General features: G+C 36.0%; 4 protein-coding genes across 4 annotated transcripts; 1 reads left to right on the top strand and 3 right to left on the bottom strand.

The window, feature by feature from the left end:
* Positions 1 to 650: 650 nt before the first annotated feature.
* LOC111464195 lies at positions 651 to 2,350 on the top strand. Its single transcript, XM_023108283.1, has 4 exons — positions 651 to 992; positions 1,387 to 1,536; positions 1,609 to 1,697; positions 1,979 to 2,350. The coding sequence occupies exons 1-4, from the start codon at positions 674 to 676 to the stop codon at positions 2,276 to 2,278; spliced, it is 858 nt and encodes a 285-aa protein (XP_022964051.1). The 5' UTR covers positions 651 to 673; the 3' UTR covers positions 2,279 to 2,350.
* Positions 2,351 to 4,316: 1,966 nt separating this feature from the next.
* Positions 4,317 to 5,511, bottom strand: LOC111464210. The gene is made up of 4 exons (XM_023108306.1): positions 5,421 to 5,511; positions 5,163 to 5,303; positions 5,002 to 5,072; positions 4,317 to 4,520 (listed from the first exon to the last, which is right to left on the bottom strand). Exons 1-4 carry the CDS (start codon positions 5,509 to 5,511, stop codon positions 4,317 to 4,319), a joined length of 507 nt encoding a protein of 168 aa, XP_022964074.1.
* Positions 5,512 to 7,175: 1,664 nt separating this feature from the next.
* On the bottom strand, positions 7,176 to 12,132 carry LOC111464209. Its single transcript, XM_023108304.1, has 7 exons — positions 11,805 to 12,132; positions 11,581 to 11,730; positions 10,793 to 10,863; positions 10,609 to 10,716; positions 8,243 to 8,573; positions 7,633 to 7,782; positions 7,176 to 7,513 (listed from the first exon to the last, which is right to left on the bottom strand). Exons 1-7 carry the CDS (start codon positions 12,130 to 12,132, stop codon positions 7,176 to 7,178), a joined length of 1,476 nt encoding a protein of 491 aa, XP_022964072.1.
* A 4,800-nt stretch (positions 12,133 to 16,932) lies between these two features.
* On the bottom strand, positions 16,933 to 18,252 carry LOC111464208 (aspartic proteinase CDR1-like). Its single transcript, XM_023108303.1, has one exon. The coding sequence runs from the start codon at positions 18,250 to 18,252 to the stop codon at positions 16,933 to 16,935; it is 1,320 nt and encodes a 439-aa protein (XP_022964071.1).
* Between the last annotated feature and the right edge of the window lie 1,549 nt (positions 18,253 to 19,801).

Genomic DNA, 19,801 nt, shown 5'->3' with positions numbered 1-19,801 from the left:
GAATTTCTCATCTAGACAATTTTTTTTTGTTTGATAAATGGAGTTGGTGACAGAATTATATTCTCCGTCCTAGCCCAATTCTCTGCTCTATCCGTTCCCGTCCATACTTATAAATATATTTTCAACCCATTAAAATACATATAGAGATAATAATGTTAGCTTTGTAGATTGGGTGGACTGAGATTGATAATTTCAAGATTGTAAATTTAAATTATAAGATAGAAATTAATGCAACAAGACATGTAAATATTATGACTCGGTAATTTCTAATTTTTAAACATTAGCTTTCAAATGAATTTCTACACATTTCTTCTATAATAAATAATTTTCATACATAATAAAATGCCAAATAATTAGTGTTCTTTATTTTATAAAATTTCTTCTAAGTAATCCTTATGTCAATTTTTATTTGGTTAGACTTATTTTATATTATTTAAAATTAACTATTATTATTTTATTTTTTAATTTGATTAATAATTCAAATATTTCCGAGGAATAAGGAAAAATAAATACAATTTTCATAAATATTGCTTTAAAAAACATGAAACTATTAGGTGTAAATTAAAATTACAAGATTCCGTGCAACGCACGTGTTTGTTTGTACGTATAAAAGGAGATGAAACGTGGTTGAAGTTTGAACCTCCCCGCCATTTCTGGTTCAGTCTCTCCCACCATGTTTACGCTTCAGATTCTTGGATTGGGTGAACTGAGGAGCTCCATCGTCCAACTTCTTCCCCTTTCTAACATTGCCAATCTCCGATGCTCCAAATTCTCGGTGTCCCTCACTGTCTCATATTCCGATGAATCCCATTTCTTGGTTGCAGCCTTCCAAATGTTCGATCCGTTCTTCACCATCTTCTCCGCTCGCGATGGCAATTACAATCTCGACATCGATCTTCAAGAACTCTCTCAGATTATCTTGGAAGACGATCTTTTCTTGACCATTCTTGTTCCGAGTGTCGTCTCATCCGCCAGCCTTATATCTTTAACTAGTACGTTCTGTTTCCTTTCACATTTTCATTTCCTAATAAGAATCTTGATTCTCATTGTATTGTGTTGTAGTTCTTCTTATGATCCATAATTTGTTCGGTTTGATTTGATTTCTTCAATTTGAGCGAAGACGATTAATCGAACTGTTATGAATTGAATGAGAAAAAAGCCCTAAATTAGCATTTCGATGAGAGTATCAAACTCATCAATTCGAGATTGTTTTACCTGATTCGAGTTCTTAATTGTTATAATTTGATTTCTTCAATTTAAGCGAATATCATGTATGAGTTGAATGAGAAAAAGCCCTAAATTAGCATTTCGATTAGAGTATCAAACTAATCAATTTGAGATTGTTTTACCTGATTCGAGTTCTTAATTGCTATAATTTGATTTCAGGGGATGGAGAGTTTCGCTCTCTCGCTTTATTGGGGGCGGTGCCTCCCCAAGATATGACAGTGAGCAAATTCGATCTGAATTTGTTTGTGGCAGTTGATGCAGCAAAGCTCAGAGAGATAGCAACACGATTATCTGACCAAAATGGACCAAGTAACTCAACTTCTCTTCCTCATATGTGCACTTAACATATACATAGATTAATGAATCCATCCTCTGCAACAGTTTTTGCTACTGCATCCACTTCACAAGTCATCTTTTATGAAAAAACACGTACAGGGGAGATTACTGGGGTGACTGTTCTTACTGCACAGGTACTATAAATTACAAGATTCAAATACATGATGCATTAACTATGTTCCTAAATACATATATAGCCATTACGGATCTCCACAGTGGTATGCTTTGCTTTTGGTTTCTCCAAAAAGTCTCGTAGCAATAGAGATGCATTCCTTACTTAAAAACTCATGATCACATTTCCTTAATCAGTCAATGTGAGACTTTCTCCCGACCATCCTCAACCGGTTCTATCTATACTTATACTTAGATTAATATCTAAAGTTGTGAATTGATACTAAAGCTATCGTTGGTGCAGAGAAGGGAGTGCATGGGGGGAGGTTTTGATGACAGAGTAGATGAAATAAACTTTTCATTTGCTCTGAAACCAAAGGCTTTTTTCCATGGTGCATTGGGTGCGACCAAGTTGGTTTGGTTCTTTAAGTCGACACGTTGGAACACAACGATGGTCTGCTTTACCAGAGAATGGAGCAACATTGTGGCCTGTTATCCTAGATACAATTACGTAAGTTCTCTGTTAAATTCCTTTACTCTTGATAGAATTAGGAGAAGGTCACCCAAATTGAAGTCTTTAATGCCTGGATATCTATGGAAATAGCCTATGATGAATTTTATGTATATGCTTTATGTACCCCATTTGAAGAGATTCTCACAGTAAATTTTTCTTTTTTTTTTTGATCATTTTTGATCTTACCATTTTTGGTTATATGAATTTTTGCCATATTAATATCAAGATGGGCTGTATAGATATTTTAAACTATGATTTTTGGCTACATCGACTTGGAACTGAGCTGAAGTTATGTCAAGATGGGCAAAATTGATATTTTAAATCTTGATTTTTGGTTATATGGATATTGAGATGGGCTAAATTAATATTTTAATATGTGATTCTTTTTTAATCATTTTGGGTTGTATATGCCATAGGTCTTTTTATGGGTGATTTTTTTGTTAAATCAAATAATCTTATTTTCATAAATGAAATAGAGGTAGCTTTTGTTTTGAATATTTATACCAAGATTATGTGACTTGAAAAAAAAAAAAAAAAAAAAAAGCTACACAAATTGAAAATTGAAATAGATTTTAAAGCATTACTACTTTATTTCTTCAAATCATACATTTTTAAAATTTTATTTTAGGTATTAATTTTTTAAATTGATTACATGGGGTTTTAGTCATTTTTGGCCATATTTGCTAGATTTTATTTATTCTGTTATTTGTAATTTTTGGCAGACCATTTTTAAGCCATACCATATTTGCAAAAATGAAAATGAAGATCAAGTTAGCCGGGGAAGGATTGTTGAGAGTTATGTCACTCGTAATTAATAATTTATTTTCTGATTATCCATTATATGAAAAAAATTGAAAATTATTATTGGGAGGATCATATTTAAATAATAATTTAAAAATTTTGTAGTATATGAATAATGTTTATTGTCTAATATGACCCATTTAGTAATTTGATGAAAACGGTTCATGGTGAGAAATGTGGGTGATGACATCCTAGGGAATGAGTTACATCTATTTATAAATTCAATAATTAAAAATGATAATATTTCAAAAAGTAACTGCAAATTTTAGGAGTTGTGTAGTTGACGAATTGAAAGTTTTAAGTGATAATTACAACTCAAGCAAAGCATGGTTGTAATATATTTTTATTTGAGATTAAATTATTAATGCAGCAAGTCTTAGTGTTACATGTTTTAGCAGGTTATAAAAATTATGTATATTTTTCTTATATGAGAATATTTGTTTATAAAAATAATATGAAACTGTTCTATGAGGAATTGAAATCAAGTGGATTATATAAAATGAATTTTACATAACCTAACCACTAATAAAAAATTTTACAATATGGTTTAATTACATGACTTTCTCTAAAATCGTAGGAAAGCTTTAGGTTTGACCATGGTTGTAAATTATACAAAAATGTGTTATGATATATAAGGACAAAACATACGATCCAAGTGAAAAAATTGAGAATAAACTCTTGTACCTTTGTTTTGGGCTTTCTTGAAAGACTTCAAGCCAATGTAAGTGTATTCCTTGCTTATAAATTCATGATCATTCGCTAAATTAGCCAATGTGTGACTCCCAACAATCCTCCCACGTCGTTGGACAAGAGACTTGAAGTTGTGCGAGTGTGAGGTGCATGCTATTATGATGTTGACGGGGCATAGATCGCACTTATCACCTAAGGTATTGTCAAGAGAGAGAGATCGCAGAAGAATGTGTGAGCTCATTAAATATAATGGCACCATAATGAGATGATGTCGAAGAAGACTCATCACTATTAGAAATTACAAACTTCCACAATAGTATGATATTGTCCCCCTTTGAGCATATATTTTTCATACTTTTGTTTTTAGTTCCCCAAAATGTCTCGTATCAATAAAGATAGTATCATTTGCTTATAAGCTTACGAAAAACTCTTAATCAACTAAGGTGAGATTCCTCTCAACAATCTTCTAATAGTCACATTATTACTTCTCTTAGGATCGAGCTGTCATTGCTTGTCAATTGGTTCATATGGTTATCCCCATATTCATACTCATCTTCTTGATACTCAAATAGAATTAACCAAAAAAATATATTGTTGTTCTTAAGTTGAAAAAAACCCAAAATTTAATTTCCATACATCACCCTCTTGGGGAAAAATAGACACAAAATTGTGCATACAATCCAATTGGAGCAATGATTATACTATAGGCCTTAGCTGACTTGAACAACCATATCCTTTTCGATTGATGTGCCAAATCCCGAAAAAAAATTATGGGATTGAGAGAAACAAAGAATCGAGTTTCTTGGCTTCTTGAAAGGCCTCCAATCATGCATTCTCTTCTCTGCACAAACGCATACCAAATCAAGAAACATAATAACAAAAATGGTTCCGTGGAAGATTAATGGGAGGAAGTTCTACGTTGGCTACATTAGATAATGATCATGATATTTATAAGTAAGTAATACATCTTCATTGGTACGTGACCTTTAGAAGAAGCTCAAAGCAAAGTTACCAGAGCTTATACACAAAGTAGACAATATCATACTATGGTGGAGATTAATGATTCCTAACATTTTATCATAATCATGCTCTTAACTTAGTCATGTCAATAGAAACATCAAATGCCGAACAAAGAAATTGTGAGTCTCAAAGGTGTAGTCAAAAGTGACTCAAGTATCGAACAAAGAGTGTACTTTGTTCGAGGGCTCCATAGGCCTCATGATAGTGTACTTCGTTCGAGGGGAGGATTGTTGAGAATTAATAAGAGGAGTCCCACCGTGGCTAATTTAGGGTCCTCATTCCAAACAGGTTCTACAATATACCTCTTCTACGAGACTAATCTCCTTAGCTTCTACAGAGAACTTGACTTGTGAATTGGTTAGAGTAACGAGAGCTGATGAGACAAAAACAACCGTAAGATCTTAGAAACATCCAATAAATTATTTGCTTGATAGAAGGAAGAAGAATTTAAGTTATATGTCACCATTGGAATCATTTAAATCTGTTGCAATGCGTTCAAACACTTCGGAATCAATTGAGACAAAGATTCCATAATCAATTTCGCCCACATCCTTCTCTCTTGAAGGTAGCAATGACAATTGACGAACCTGTTCTTCCCCAATCCCTTGAATTTATATGGATATCAATCAGCTTTTAAAGAATTTACAAGAAAGATGAACAAGGGTGTTCTTGAAATCAAAAGAAATTATGAAAATTGTAACAAAGATTCAATTTTGCTTACTTGAATTGTGGAATTGAAGGAGCATTTGATTGAGGGAATTCCGAAGAGAGAGAGTGATTGAAGTATATAAGATGCGTTTCATAGCCTTCATTGTGTCGTGAAAGAATTTGATGGGAATTTGGAATTGGTAAATTTGGTTGCATTGAAAATGGTTGAAGAATGGAGGCATTATTTGGAGAGATGTAATGATGTAAGGGAAATGGCGAGAGGTTATTAAAGAGAACATCCTTGGCGTGCATTTCATATCGGCTGTCTCATGCCATCGAACCAAGATGAAGGTTGCATTCAATAGCCTAGCGGTGTCGTCCAGCCTCAAGTTTAGCATGCTAATGCCTTTCACTTTCAAGTTTCTTATGTTTTCAACCATTGATGCGATGGTTAGCCCATTTTTATACTGCCACCCGTCTCCTGTTTCCTGAATCATAAACTGCTTAGTTATAAAAATTCAAGAGAAAAAAGCCAGAGATCCTACGTCGGTTGGAGAGGAGAACGAAACATTCTTTATAAGGGTGTGGAAACCTTTCCCTAGTAGTAGCGTTTTAAAAATATTGAGAGGAAGCTCGAAAGGGAAAGTTCAAAGAGGACAATATCGCAGTGGGCTTGAACTGTTACAAATGGTATCAAAGCCCGATACTGAGTCATGTGCGAGTGAGGACGCTGGCTCCCTAGGAGGTGGATTGTGAGATCCTACATCGGTTGGAGAGGGAAACGAAACATTCCTTATAAGGGTTGACGATACTACGTAACGGGTCAAAGTGGACAATATCTATTAGCAATGAGGTTGGGTTGATAGTCCGCGATCACATGCTGTTGTTCTTTCTCAAGAGGATGATTTTTTATGGTAAATCGCTTACGGAGAGGTTCGATGGGAGATTAACAGATCAACACGGTTGGTTTTGACTCTTAATCTAAGTACACTGAAATTAATAACGGAAGGAGAAAGATATTGACCTAGGGGAAGGGAGAATTTCTCTATATTAAAAAACTTGCAAGATATTTCATAGAATACTACTACACCTACATTTGGGAGCAGCAGTCTCCTAAATTTGAAACTTACAAATTAAATGTCCTAAATTTGTTTGTAACGCCCGAGTTCCAATGAGAATTCATTTTCTCGATTTTTTTCATTTAATGATCAAGCTTTCAAGGTTTTAGTGAAGTTTTTGGAGGTCAAATTTTGGAATACAGTAGAAGAAAGAAATGTTCGGAATAACCTCGAAAACCTCGAAAAAAAATATAAAATAAAATTGTAGAAAAAATAATTTGTTGGTCAAAGTCAACCAGAAGGAAGAAGGGAAAAACGTTCCAATCCGGTCAGAGGAGATTGAATTTGATCAAGAGTCCTCCACAAAAAACTCTGAGTATGCAGAGGAGCTTCATTTTGAGTGCCGAATTCGTTCGATTTCGTAAAGAACAAAAAAATTCATGGGAATTTTAAGAAATTGGCCTTTGTAACTTTAGTACGATCGATCTTGGAGTAATTTTAGAAGTTTGTGCATTTTAAGAAATTTGGTTCTTCTCAACCCGAGGCGTGTCTTCTCCTCTCTTTCAGGCGCGTGACGACTTATCTTCGCTAGTGAGGCGTGTGAGTGGCACGTGCAAGGTTATTTTTATACCATTCAACCTCTATCTGATTATTCTTTCATCTCGATTTCAAAACATACTCTAATTTACCTTAATTCGAGACCTACCAAACATGAAAGTATAGAATTGAAAGAGAGAAATAGTAGGTAAACTAGAATTCATCATTTTGGTTCATGAAATTTTCTTGAGAGCAAAAGAATGCAAGAGAAAACTAGAAGCAGATATTGGATAACAAGCCAGAAGATTGGTCCATTGTGTGGTAAAGCAAATCACCGTGGTTGGCCAGTCTGTGGATCCAAAGAACCAAACAAACTTGGCTGATTCCGATGCTCCCACGAAAAATTCCTTCGGAGTTGGTGTAAATGAAAACCTTATTTCATCAACTCTATCATCGAACCCTCCCGCCAAGCACTCTCTTCTCTTTGCACTTACAACTAACTCACTACTCTTCTCTGTTCTTCTTCTTCTTGCACAAAACCGAACACTCGATGTCGATGCCGTCCCTAAAACTGTTGTAGATCACAAGTTTCAAAAACCAAACCCAGAGAGCTTATGTTTGAAGTGGACAATATCATATCATTATGAAGAATAGTGATTCTTAACATCTACATGTATAGAATTTATTTACCTGGATCGCCGTCTTCGGCTAGTGTTGTAATGATCTTTCTAAACTTTTCTGCCTCAATTGCCACGAACAATTTGAGGTCAAATTGGCCGACTTCCTCATTTTCGGAAGGTGTCGCTACCAATGAAGCCAAGGATCGAAAGTTTCCAGATCCTAAAACTCAATATCAACAATTAGAATCACGAAATTGGGAAATTTGAAGATTCAATATTGTTCTTGAAGAAGAAGAAAAAAAAAAAAACCTCTTCAATTCTTGAATTTTGTGTTCTTCAATAAGAATTTTATTGAGAATTATTGGGAGGAGTCTCACTTTGATTAATTTAAAGAATGATCATGAGTTTATAAGTAAACAATATCATATCATTGCTACGAGGCCTTTTGGTGAAGCCAAAAGCAAAACTATAAGAGCTTTTACTCAAAGTAAACAGTATCATACCATTGTGGAGAGTTGTAATTTCTAACGACATCAACAATTAAAAACAAAAAATTGGGAAATTTTAAGAAATCAATAGTGTTCTTGAAACAAAAAAAAATCCCTCTTGGATTCTTGAATTTTATGTTCTTCCATAATGAATAACCAAGATTTTTTGAGAATAAGAAAAGGTGAACATACTCGTTGCGGAGAGGACGTTGAGGGAAGTGCAGGATTTGGGAATAAGAATGACCAAGTGAGAATCTTCGTCGGGGATGTGGCGAAAGAAATCGGAAAGTTGAATCTCGAAAGCGTAATCGGCATCGATATCGGCATTGGCGTTGGCATTGGGACCGAAGGAGAAAATGGTGAAGAAGCGGTCGAAAATTCGGAGGACTGATATGAAATTATAGAATTTGTGAGTGTAGGAAACAGTGAGGGACATGGATTGCGGAGAGCATTTGAATTCAGCGGAGTTAGAAAGGGTGAGAAGTGAGGATATGGAGTTCCTGAGAAGACCTAATCCAAGAACCTGGAACGTGAACATCTTGAAAGAACCTTGGGGGAGATACAAGAAATGGCGGGAGTATTGAATTATAACCTCCTTCTATACTTGCTTATAGGATCTATTGAATTATAAATTCATTTTCGAGTTGGTTACCATAAAAAAAAATGTTATCGTATAAATAGTCTCGAATTTTATGGTTTTTTTAAAAATTTAATTCAATTAAAACTGAAAAAAAATTCTAATCCAATCCCGTTCGAGTTGATCGAGTTTTCGGCTCATATGAACGCTTCTAATGCTATTGCAAAATAATTTGGCAAGACCGATTGCTAAAATCGAAGAGCTGTTACTCTGCATGAGTGAAGTTCCTGACAGAATGAAGCTTCTGGAGTCTCATGAATGAGATTGCCCAGATAACAAACCACCTTGAGGCAATGTCTGTTCATGAATTAATTATTGTGGTTGAGGCCCTCAAAGACAAAGACAAGGCCACAATTGCTAGTTGCTTTGAGTGCAAGGATAACTCAACGAACTTTATTCCCCAGATGGAAGAGTGCGTCGAGGGCTTGTCCAACAAGCTATCGTGCAGATGGTCTCATAATTGTCTAAAGATTTTAGAGCAAACCTCGACATGATCAAGGCAGAAGTGGTGGATCTAAGCGCCAGATTAAACTTCACTATGAAAGTAGTGGAGAACCGAACCACAACTGAGAATATAGTAAATAAGAATGAATTGGGGTGATCTATTAGGAATTCACGTGTAGTTACTAGTCTAAGAATTAGAGTGATATTAGCCTATTGCTTAGCTTGAGGTAAGGTGTTTTCTCCCTTGATCATACTTTTTTCAATTGTGTACGTATCAATGTTTAATGTTGTGCATACTTACAAACGAAATTTTTAACATTGTGGAACCTTTTATAAGCATGTAGCTCTGAGACAATTACTTTTCCATGGACATGGGTATTGTAGAACCTATTCATGTACATGAGAATCATATTTATACCTATTAATGTACATGAGAATTATATTTAGTCATATGATAAATACTTATTCGTGTATATGAAAATTGTAATAATCATTTATTGGTTTGTGTGCATGAAAATTAAATTGGACAGTATGATATGGCCTTGAGAGAAATACTTATCTATGGACATAAGAATTGTATCACTCCTTTATGATACGTTATTATTGCAATCACCTACATGTTCTCATAGAAATTTTATCATTATGTTCTAATTTTACGTGGTGTGAGATCCCACGTTGATTTGAGAAAGGAATAAAATATTTGTTATTAGGGCGTGGAAACCTCTCTCTAGTAGATGCATTTTAAAACTATGAAGTTAACCGCGATACTTAATGAGCTAAAGTGAAAAATATTTGCTAGCAGTGGGCTTTGGTTGTTACAAATGGTATCAAAGCCAAATACCGAGTAGTATATGCCAACAAGGACGCTGGCCTCCCAAAGGAGGTGGATTGTGAGATCTCACGGTTGATTAGAGAGGGGAACAAATCATTCCTGGTAAGGGCGTGGAAACCTTTCCTTAATAAACGTGTTTTAAAACAGTGAGGCTAATAACAAACATTTTCCTAATAGAAGCAGACATTCCTTGTAATAAGGGTGTGGAAACCTCTTCTTAATATACGCGTAAACCGTGAGACTAACGGCAAACCTCGCCCTAATAGACGCATTTTAAAATCTTAGAGATGACAACAATACGTAATGGGCCAAAGCGGACAATACTACTAGCGGTAGGCTTGAACTATTACATAACTATTGAGTGATTGTGTACATGGGATTCGTGTGCATGAGATTTGACTAGTTTTGAACGATTTATATATCCATTAATTTTGCTATATATATATATATTTAATTCAGTAGGTATTTGAGTTTAAATCCTTAGCCCATTGAATATGATTGAGAAAAAGAATATCAAGAGTTTGGGTCACCAAAGTTTGGCACATGTCACATTCGAGGAAAATAGATGACATATTGAGCAAAAATTTCAAAAACTGGAAAAATCATGACATCATGAGTATTGGTTATTGTCTTATGAAACCATACTGTCTGTACATCATACGTCAAATTAAGGAAAAACAGCATAGGATACAGAACGATTCGAAATTCAGACACAGCATCTCCATCATGACCCAGAATTTCACATCGCCCTTTCTGTTCAACACAATCAAACATAACAACTTTACCCCCATCAATCAAATATTAACTTTCAAACCTTCTAATATCATACCTCTTTCTTAAAAATTAACTCTCTTGATGCAATAGAGAACCTGACTCGTGAACTCGTTACCGTAACACAAACTGTCACACACACATAAAATTTAGCACATATTGTAACGTCTCAAACCCACTGTTAGTAAATATTGTCTTCTTTGATCTTTCCCTCAAAGTTTTTAAAATCGGTATTATACGAAACGGTTTAAAGGGTGTGGATCTCACAATCTACCCCTAGGACCCAATGTCCTCGCTGGCACTCGTTTCTTTCTCCCATCAATGTAGGACCCAACCAAATCCACCCCTCCAGACATTCTTTTCTCCAATCGATGTGGGACCCAACCAAATTCACCCCCTCAGAGCCTAGCATCCTTACCGGCGAGAAACTCGTGCCTTTCTCCAATCGATGTGGGACCCAATCAAATCCACCCCCTTCAAGGCCTAGTATCATTACTGGCACACCCGTTCGTGTCTACCCCCTTTGGAGGAAGAGCCTCCTTGCCGGCACATCACTCTGATATCATTTGTAGCTCCCCAGACCCACCATTAGCAAATATTGTTCTTCTTAGGCTCTCCTTTTGGGCTTCCCCTCAAGCTTTTTAAAACACGGAAAGGTTTTCACACCCTTATAAGGGTGTTTTGTTCTCCTCCTTAACGGGATTTTGGGAACTCACACATATTGTCCTCTTTGAGCTTATACTTTCGATAAAACACTTCTCATAGATAGAGTGGTTAGTTCTACTCCCCAACAAATATGGAATCAGACAAAAGTAAATATAAAATTAAAAAGAAAAGAGCCATGACCTGAATCACCGCTGAAGAGCGGTAGTTCTTTTATAACTTGTCGTAAATCTCGCGGATCAAGTGCTAAAGATTTTGAATATTCAATTTCTTCTATAGACTGTTCTTGAGGTGGTAACAATACAACATCATGACGGAGTTGTGGCTCATGATCTAACAAGGAGGAAGGGAAAAGATCAAGAACACGACATAAAAAAAAAGATTGATGTTTGTTATGATATACTAACTTGGAGTTTCAAATCTAAGGGCCATTAGGTTTGTGTTTTCAAGAAGATGAATGGTCATTGAAGAAGAAGATCCGCAATCCAACAAAGCATCGTGTAATGATTCGAGGGAAATCCTGGAACGGTGATCAATATTGACGGAGTAGACGGTGAAGCACTGGTGGAATATTTGCAGCATTGCAATGAAGCGAGGGGAAGGCCCGGAGGTTGTTAACATGAGCGACAATGGTGTGAATATAATGTCGGATTCCCTTGCAATTTGAGCGAGCCGGGAGGTTCCGTCCACAAGAGGGCGAAAGTTCTTGACCCTCACCAAGAACATGCTAGTCATGGCTTTAAACAACTCTTTTTCCCAATTCAATTGCCCTCCTTCTTAATCTCATTGCTCTATATAAACTTTTTAAATTATAAATATCTAAAACTTCAACAATTTCACTAAACATAGTATTAGGTTTTTGTGCTTTCAGTTCAGGTGAGGGAAAGGTTTCCACACTCTTACAAAAAGTGTTTCTTTCTCCTCTCCGACCAACGTGAGATTCTCACAATCCACTTGGGGCCCAACGTCCTCGTTGGCACACTCTCCACTCATTCCTAGCATTGACGATGGAGAGTTTGCAATGTCCATCTCCAATCGGAACCCCACCGATGAATTTCATCGCCATTGCGGACACCGGAAGCGACTAACGTGGACTCAATGCATGTCATGTATCAAATGCTTCAACCAATCAAGTCCTCTTTTCAATCCACGTTTTAGGTAGAATATACTTCGGCCGAAACACCGTTGTTTTAGGGCATAAAATCGTTTCTACCCCTCTAGTGTCAAAATCTCCTTCTACCTTCTATTTCTTGACACTTGAAGCAATCTCCATTGAAAACAAGCGATTGGAAGCCGCTAACAACGTGTCGAGTGCTTTAGAACGAGGAAATATTATTATTGATTCAAGTACAACATTGACGTTTTTGCCTCGAAATTTGTACAACGCCGTCATTTCAACTTTGGCTAGTGTTGTTCGAGCGAACCGAGTGGAGGATCCATCAAGGATTCTTGAATTGTGCTACATTGCAGCCAAAGTTGATGATTTGGATATTTCACTCATTACCACACATTTTTCTGGTGGTGCCGCCGTGAAGTTGTTACCGTTGAACACGTGTGTGACAGTGGCTGATAATGTGACTTGTTTGAGTTTTAAGTCATCGTCCGATGATAATTCATTCACTTTTTAGAACTTGGCACAAATCAACTTTTTGATTCGATATGATTTGGAGCGAAAGAAATTCTCGTTTAGTGTTTGCGCCTAGAGATTACATGTGTCTGAAAGAATAAATTGTGCGGGCAACAACAAATAATGACTTGGTGAATAATAAATCCTTCCTCGTGAATATCATTTATGGCTTCTAATGAAGTATGGTTTTTACAATTGTTGAAACAATTTGAATACACGAAAAAATATCCATCAATTATTTGACACAATAATTTGTTGAGATGGAATAAGGAAATAAATTTGGAGTATTCAATTGTAAATGGTAGCATTTGAGAATCTAATGAACCTATCGGAGATGGTGTCAGCTTCGTAACTCCGGTGCATCCTCTAGTGTTTCTACTATCGCACAAAATTTGTCAAATTCATCAACTTCAGCATCAACAAACAACAAATCTACCCTTGAAAGATCATCAAATGAGACATGGACAAGAAAGGAAGTATAAACTTTTAGCTGACATACTTGCATCTTGTCAATTTTCTCTTACTATTTCAAATCCTATAACTAATGAAGAAGTGATCGCTTGTGGATGTATATAATAAAATGACGTAAAATTCACAAGAATAAGTGCAAGTATACACTATCACAAGTAGCAAGTAATAAGTAAATTATCGATTCCACAGGGAACCTATCTTTTCGGTTAATTTTATCGCTGGAAATTTAAGTGAGTTTTTGGGTAACATTCAAATGGGTGTTGGAGATTGTGAATGTTTGCTTAATCCACCACATCTAAATGATGTGAAAGTTATCTTATTTATAATCAAATAAATTAGAAGGATATGGAAATAGTAATAAATGGAAATAACAATAAATGGAAAGATACCTATAGTAATAAGGCAAATATCTAATATTTGCCTTATAATAAAATATCAAATATAATATATATGGTAAACTATAATTTATTACTAAATATCCTTAACACCCCACCGCAAGCTGAGCGTCGGATTTGAACGAACGTGAAGCTTGGATCTGAAAAATTCAAAGAGGTTGAGAAACACTTTTCGTGAAGATGTCAACAACCTAGTTTAGAGGAGGCGTAGAAAAGCACTTTCTTGGCCATCGAAAATTGTACAGGGATCGCCGCTCAGCGGCGATGCTGCCTTGGCTTTGGCGAGAATATGTCTTAACCCATGAAGAGGGATTGTTGCTTAGCGACAATGCTACCTTGGCTCTGGTGAGAATATGTCTAACCCCAAGAAGTAGAAGGGGAAACCTAGAGCAAGGGACAAAGACAATGTTGAAGCCGGAAGAGTCGCCACATTGGGCGAAGGAGCCAATTTTGGCGAGAAGGGCGGCGGCAACTTGGTTGGCGAAGAGGTCAGTGCGGCGCGCAAATTCCAAAGGTAAATCTCTGCAGAAGGTTGATAGGTTTAGGTTAGGGTTTATGTGAAGGATGAAGGGAATATTCAGAAGAAAATGAAAGAGACTATATTGGTGGAGGGAAAATCGATTGTGTTGGAAAAAGTGAGGTTGTATGTACAAAGTATGGCGAAGAATGATTTTGAGGACAAAAGGGTGGAGCCGAAGGGTAATCAATTGGCTCTGCATGTGGCAACTATGACAACTGCCCATGCGGCGTCAAAGCCAGCAGTGGTGGTGGAGAAGAACAGTAGAAGATTTCAAAAGTCATTGAAAAGAAAGGATCCGGGTTGCTAAACCAAAATGGCTCTGATACCATGTGAATGTTTGGTTAATCCACCACACCTAAATGGTGTGAAAGTTATCTTATTTATAATCAAATAAATTACAATGATATGGAAATAGTAATAAATGGAAATAACAATAAAGGAAAGATACCTATAGTAATAAGGCAAATATTAGATATTTGCCTTATAATAAAATATCAAATATAATATATATGGTAAACTATAATTTATTACTAAATATCCTTAACATAGATTTTAACTATTTAAACAAAACTAAAGCAGAGTGCCACTGCTGTCGAAAACAGAAAATGATGAGAAAATCCACTATAATGAGGAAAGTTCGGCTAAGAGAGATTAAATAGATAAGTTGTTGAGTTTTGTGGTAGATTTTAGTTCTTTTTAATAGATTCTCAAGCCCACTTCCGAGGGTCATGAATGGTGATTATTTCCATAATCGTTGTAATTTCTATTAACAAGGCTCTAGGAGAAGAATTATTCCTAACCCTTCTATTACCCTTCAAATCTCCTTGCTATGGAACTAGAGTATTAAAGAGGATTTCATTACTCCCTCTCTTCTCCCGAATAAGAGAACAACTATGTATGTAAAGTAGCTAATTAAACATACATATAAATCATTAACAACTCTTTAATAAACTAAAATCATACCGTCAACATACTTAAACTATATAAAACTCTCTTGCCTCCCCTATTAAGTTTAGCTCTCCATACAAACTGAATTAAACAGAGAAATTTGCATCTTCATTATGTAAAATTGATGGAATAAGGAAAGAGAATAAGGAAATAAAGAGTTATCCCGGTTTGTTGCCGTTCGTCAATGGAAGTTCCTTTCTCTTAAGCTCTCACGTCCACCTCTTTGCCCTAATCAATCCTCGTTGGTCTCCTTTTCCTTCTGCTGTCAACAGCTGCTGGATTAGGGTTTTCTTCTTCTTCTCTAGTTTCACAGCAGTTCACTACAGTAGAGCTGCTGCTGTGTAATTCGATTTTTACCCCAAAAAAATGTGTCCCCTCCTCTTGGTCTTCCTTTTCTTTTTATATTGAGCATGAGTTCCTCTTTAGGGCTGAAAAGGAATAAGTTGTCCACATAAGATGTTCCTCATTGGTAGTCAATGGCCCACTTGGACTGCTTACGTGGATTTAAAATTTCCATGTCCTCCCTCATTTGTTTCCAAATTTGCTACTCACACATGGTTTAGCATAAATGTCTGAAATTTTACCACATAACTCAATTAAATATACAATTAAGATCGATTTATGCAAAATCATATTTTTTTCATGTTGGACTGCAATAAACGATTTCATGCTCACTAAGTAGAATAAATGGGGAATAAATGAGAAAATGGTGAATAAGAGTGCAATATTAACTACAAAAAGACTTGATATGACTCTACATTTAGACAGTTATCCAGAAGCAATTGAAAAAGAAAGAGGGATAGAAAGTCAAGATAAAAGAGAGGTAGATAATTAAGAAGGAAACATGGAACATGGTTGATTTACCGAATGGAAAAATGCAACTAACTTGAAATGGAAGTTGAACGCAAAATTTGCACTAGACAGAAGCATATGGAAGCCTAAAGCTCATCTTGTGGCCAAAGGGTATGTGTAATAATAGGGTATAGATTTTCAAGAAAGTTTCACTCGAGTAGTTCGCTTTGAAACTATAAGAACTGTTCTAACATTAGTAGTAAAATTGCGACATGAAACTATAAGAACTGTTCTAACATTAGTAGTAAAATTGCGATAGTCTGCTTAACTTGACGTCAAGGTAACATTCTTTAATGGAGATTTACAAAAAAAAAAGAAAAAAAATGTCTATGAAGCACATCCGAAGGGATTCATAAAAGAAACGCAAAGAGTGGTATAGAAGGTGAGAAATGAATATATGGATTAAAACAGACTCTTTGAGCTTGGTACAACAAGATTGATGAATATTTTAAAGAAAAATGATACACGACAAATGAGAATAAATGATATCATATATACGAACTCAGTTGGAGTGAATTTGAGAGGTAAGATATAGATTATTGCACTATTTTCTTGGTGTTAAAATTCATTGCACCTTTATTTTGAAACAAATTTTACAAGCGAAAATATAGTTTTGAAAAGAAATTTGTTACAAGATGTGAAAGATAATTTAGAGCAAATCATTTGTTCTTGTCCATTGGTAGCGCCCTTAATTCTTCCGATAGTCAGATGACATGTCGTCTCTAAGCACAGACTTTATGTTTGAACGACAATCTCTTTCGCTCTAGATCATATCCAATCAAAAAGTTGACTTGTGCCAAGTTCCCAAAAATGTTCAAATCATCATCAGACGATGACTTAAAACTCAAACAAGTCACATTATCAGCCACGGTCACAAACGTGTTTAACGGTAACAACTTCACAGCAGCACCACCAGAAAAATGTGTCGTAATGATTGGAATATCCAAATCATCAACTTTGGCAGCAACGTAGCACAATTCAAGAATCCCCAATGGATCTTCCACTCGTTTTGCTCGAACAACACTAGCCAAAGTTGAAATGACGGCATTGTACAAATTTCGAGGCAAAAACGTCAATGTTGTACCGGAATCAATAATAATATTTCCTCGTTCTAAAGCACTCGACACGTTAGCAGCTTCCAATCGCTTGTTTGCAATAGAGATTGCTTCAAGTGTCAAGAAATAGAAGGGAGAAGGAAATTTCAACACTAGAGGGGTAGAAACGACTTTATGCCCTTTACGCCCCGAAACGACCGCGTTTCGGCCGAAGTTTATTCTACCGGTAACATTTGAATCACTGAAGAAGGTGGGTAAGCAATATGAGAAGCGTCTTTTGAGATTGGCAATCTTTCTCATTTGAGAGACTAAAGAGATAGAACCCGTGCCGAGTCCAATGATTCCTGAGGTACGTCCTTTGAAGATGCCACCGTTCTGGTGGCCGCATCCAATGATTGTGTTGTGGAGTTTGAAGGACCCAATGGTGAGCTTTTCAAATGCAAGGTCACCGTTAGTGAAGGATTGGTCTGCGTAGTTGTAGTTGTAAGTGCAAGATGGATGGTGGGGCATGCAAGGGGAAATGCTGATGGAGCGGCATGTAGTGGACGTGCATGGTACGGGGCGGTAGGAAGAGGAATTACGTGGATTGAAAAGAGGAGTTGATTGGTTGAAGCAATTGATGCATGGCATGCATTGGGTCCACGTTAGGTCGCTTCCAGTGTCCGCAATGGCGAAGAATTTGATCGGTGGGGTTCCCATGGAGATGGACATTACATACTCTCCATCTTCATTGTTGGGAATGAGTGGGGTGTGGATGCCTGTGGTGGAGACGGTCGTGGAATGGTCGAGGAGGGTGGCGTAACGAGAGAAGGAGCGGCGGAAGGCATTAGTGAGGCGTTCGTAGCGGGAGGGAGATGGAAGGTGGAGAGTAGGGAAAAGGGTATCGCGGTGGAAGAGAGAGGTGGTGAAACCATCCCCACCGCCACCATTGGTGGTTGCTAGAGAGGAGAAGAGGAAAAGGTAGAAGAACATAGAATTGAGAGGCATGTTTGGTTGTTTGAAGGGTTTGAAGAGATGATGATTTTGTATCATCCAAGTTCTCCTTTTATATAGAGTAATTTAGAAAAGAGAGAGTTGGCATGACATGATATGATTTGGAGGGTATTACTATTTATATGGTGTTCATTGATTAACTTTAGTTCATTGATTAACCATAAATCGATTCTCTAATTTGGCAAAAGTGCAAAAATAATTATAATGTCTCTCAAGATTCAACTAGTATTAAAGTGTTTTTCTCTTCTATCACGTTATAAAATCCACCCCCTAAACCTTTCATAAAATCTTTCAAATATAAAATCTTTCAAATAGAACTTAAAATGAAAAGTTAAAAGATTCATATTAATCAGATTCCGATTCCGGTGTTATATAATAGACATTGCAAGTCAAAATATGTTACTTCTACCTTTCAGGTAAAGGTAAGACACTCTTTTACAGCTGACAACAACATCGCAATTAAAGACCTCGGACATGTGTATAAAATAATCGCATTTAATTTCTTATATCTTAAGTTAGTATAGGATATTGGTGTTTTGTTTTATTTTTACTTATGTCTGTTTTAATTTTTCTTTTGATTTGTTGTAAGACATTTTTCTTAAACATATAAGTTTAAGGTATCTGTAACCTATAAACCTTGAAATAACAGCAACATGAAATGCAATGTCGGGTCATTTGTGTGTTAAGTAAATCAATCCGTCAATAAAATTTATTAACCTTTGTCGTTTCTACTACTAAGTAAATCCCTTACATTATTTTGAGCATGTTTTCCTTCTAATTTTTTTTCCAATCGAATTTCAATCAAGTTTTCTTTTTCAATTAAATTTCAATCAAGTTTTCTTGACTTAGATATTTGTTAATCCTTTTACAGCGAAATCATTTTTAACAAAAATTTATAATATCTTAACTTAATTTATGCATTCTGATGTAACACTTGAATTTCGATAAAAATAATTAATTTTTCATTTAATTATATCTCCTCATTGATTATAAATTACAAGAAAAATATATTTGCGATGGTATGAGTTCTTAATGAAAAATTATGAAAATACAATTTCAATTAGAAAGAATTAGTAAATCTTATGGAAATGGTCCGTGCGTGCATGTGATGAGCCAAATCATAGAGGGCATGTGGAGCAACGCATCTAATGTGTGATGGCAAAGTTGCATGCCCACAGTGCAACAGCAAGAATGAGGGTGAGTGCTTGGCAGGAATAAAGGCATGTTTTAAATGTGGAAAGTCGAGTGCACTCACAAGAAGAAGAATCAGGATATTAACATGCCTGCATGCCAAAATCAAGGAGGACGTAGTTTACCACAACACGACGGTCAGGAAGGCCGATGAGATCGACGCAGTGGTGGCAAGTACTCGACTTATCCTTAATTATTTAACATTTATGTTGATGGGTCCTAATTATATGAATGTTAACATGTCTTGGCAACGATATCAATCGCGTATTGACCTATAAATCTGAGCATAGAGAAATTTCATGTAGGAGAAGAAGAGGTAGCACTCCAAAGAGTTAGAAACACGTATAGTCGA

This window comes from Cucurbita moschata, unplaced genomic scaffold (genome assembly GCF_002738365.1).
Source record: "Cucurbita moschata cultivar Rifu unplaced genomic scaffold, Cmos_1.0 Cmo_Scf00030, whole genome shotgun sequence".
Lineage (NCBI taxonomy): Eukaryota > Viridiplantae > Streptophyta > Magnoliopsida > Cucurbitales > Cucurbitaceae > Cucurbita > Cucurbita moschata.
The sequence above is the reverse complement of the archived record's forward strand: the minus strand, read 5'-3'. Positions and strand labels throughout refer to the sequence as shown.

Bases quoted from the DNA above. Each gene is read 5' to 3' on its own strand.
- LOC111464195 (XM_023108283.1), top strand. From the start codon at position 674: ATGTTTACGCTTCAGATTCTTGGATTGGGTGAACTGAGGAGCTCCATC. The intron at 1,537-1,608 runs GTAACTCAACTT...CCTCTGCAACAG, and splicing joins ATCTGACCAAAATGGACCAA to TTTTTGCTACTGCATCCACT. The intron at 1,698-1,978 runs GTACTATAAATT...TCGTTGGTGCAG, and splicing joins TGACTGTTCTTACTGCACAG to AGAAGGGAGTGCATGGGGGG.
- LOC111464210 (XM_023108306.1), bottom strand. From the start codon at position 5,511: ATGAAGGCTATGAAACGCATCTTATATACTTCAATCACTCTCTCTCTT. The intron at 5,304-5,420 runs GTAAGCAAAATT...TATAAATTCAAG, and splicing joins CCTTCAATTCCACAATTCAA to GGATTGGGGAAGAACAGGTT. The intron at 4,521-5,001 runs GTATATTGTAGA...GCGTTTGTGCAG, and splicing joins AGATTAGTCTCGTAGAAGAG to AGAAGAGAATGCATGATTGG.
- LOC111464209 (XM_023108304.1), bottom strand. From the start codon at position 12,132: ATGACTAGCATGTTCTTGGTGAGGGTCAAGAACTTTCGCCCTCTTGTG. The intron at 10,864-11,580 runs GTCATGGCTCTT...TGTGTGTGACAG, and splicing joins GCTCTTCAGCGGTGATTCAG to TTTGTGTTACGGTAACGAGT. The intron at 7,783-8,242 runs GTATGTTCACCT...ATTGAGTTTTAG, and splicing joins CAACGTCCTCTCCGCAACGA to GATCTGGAAACTTTCGATCC.
- LOC111464208 (XM_023108303.1), bottom strand. From the start codon at position 18,252: ATGCCTCTCAATTCTATGTTCTTCTACCTTTTCCTCTTCTCCTCTCTA.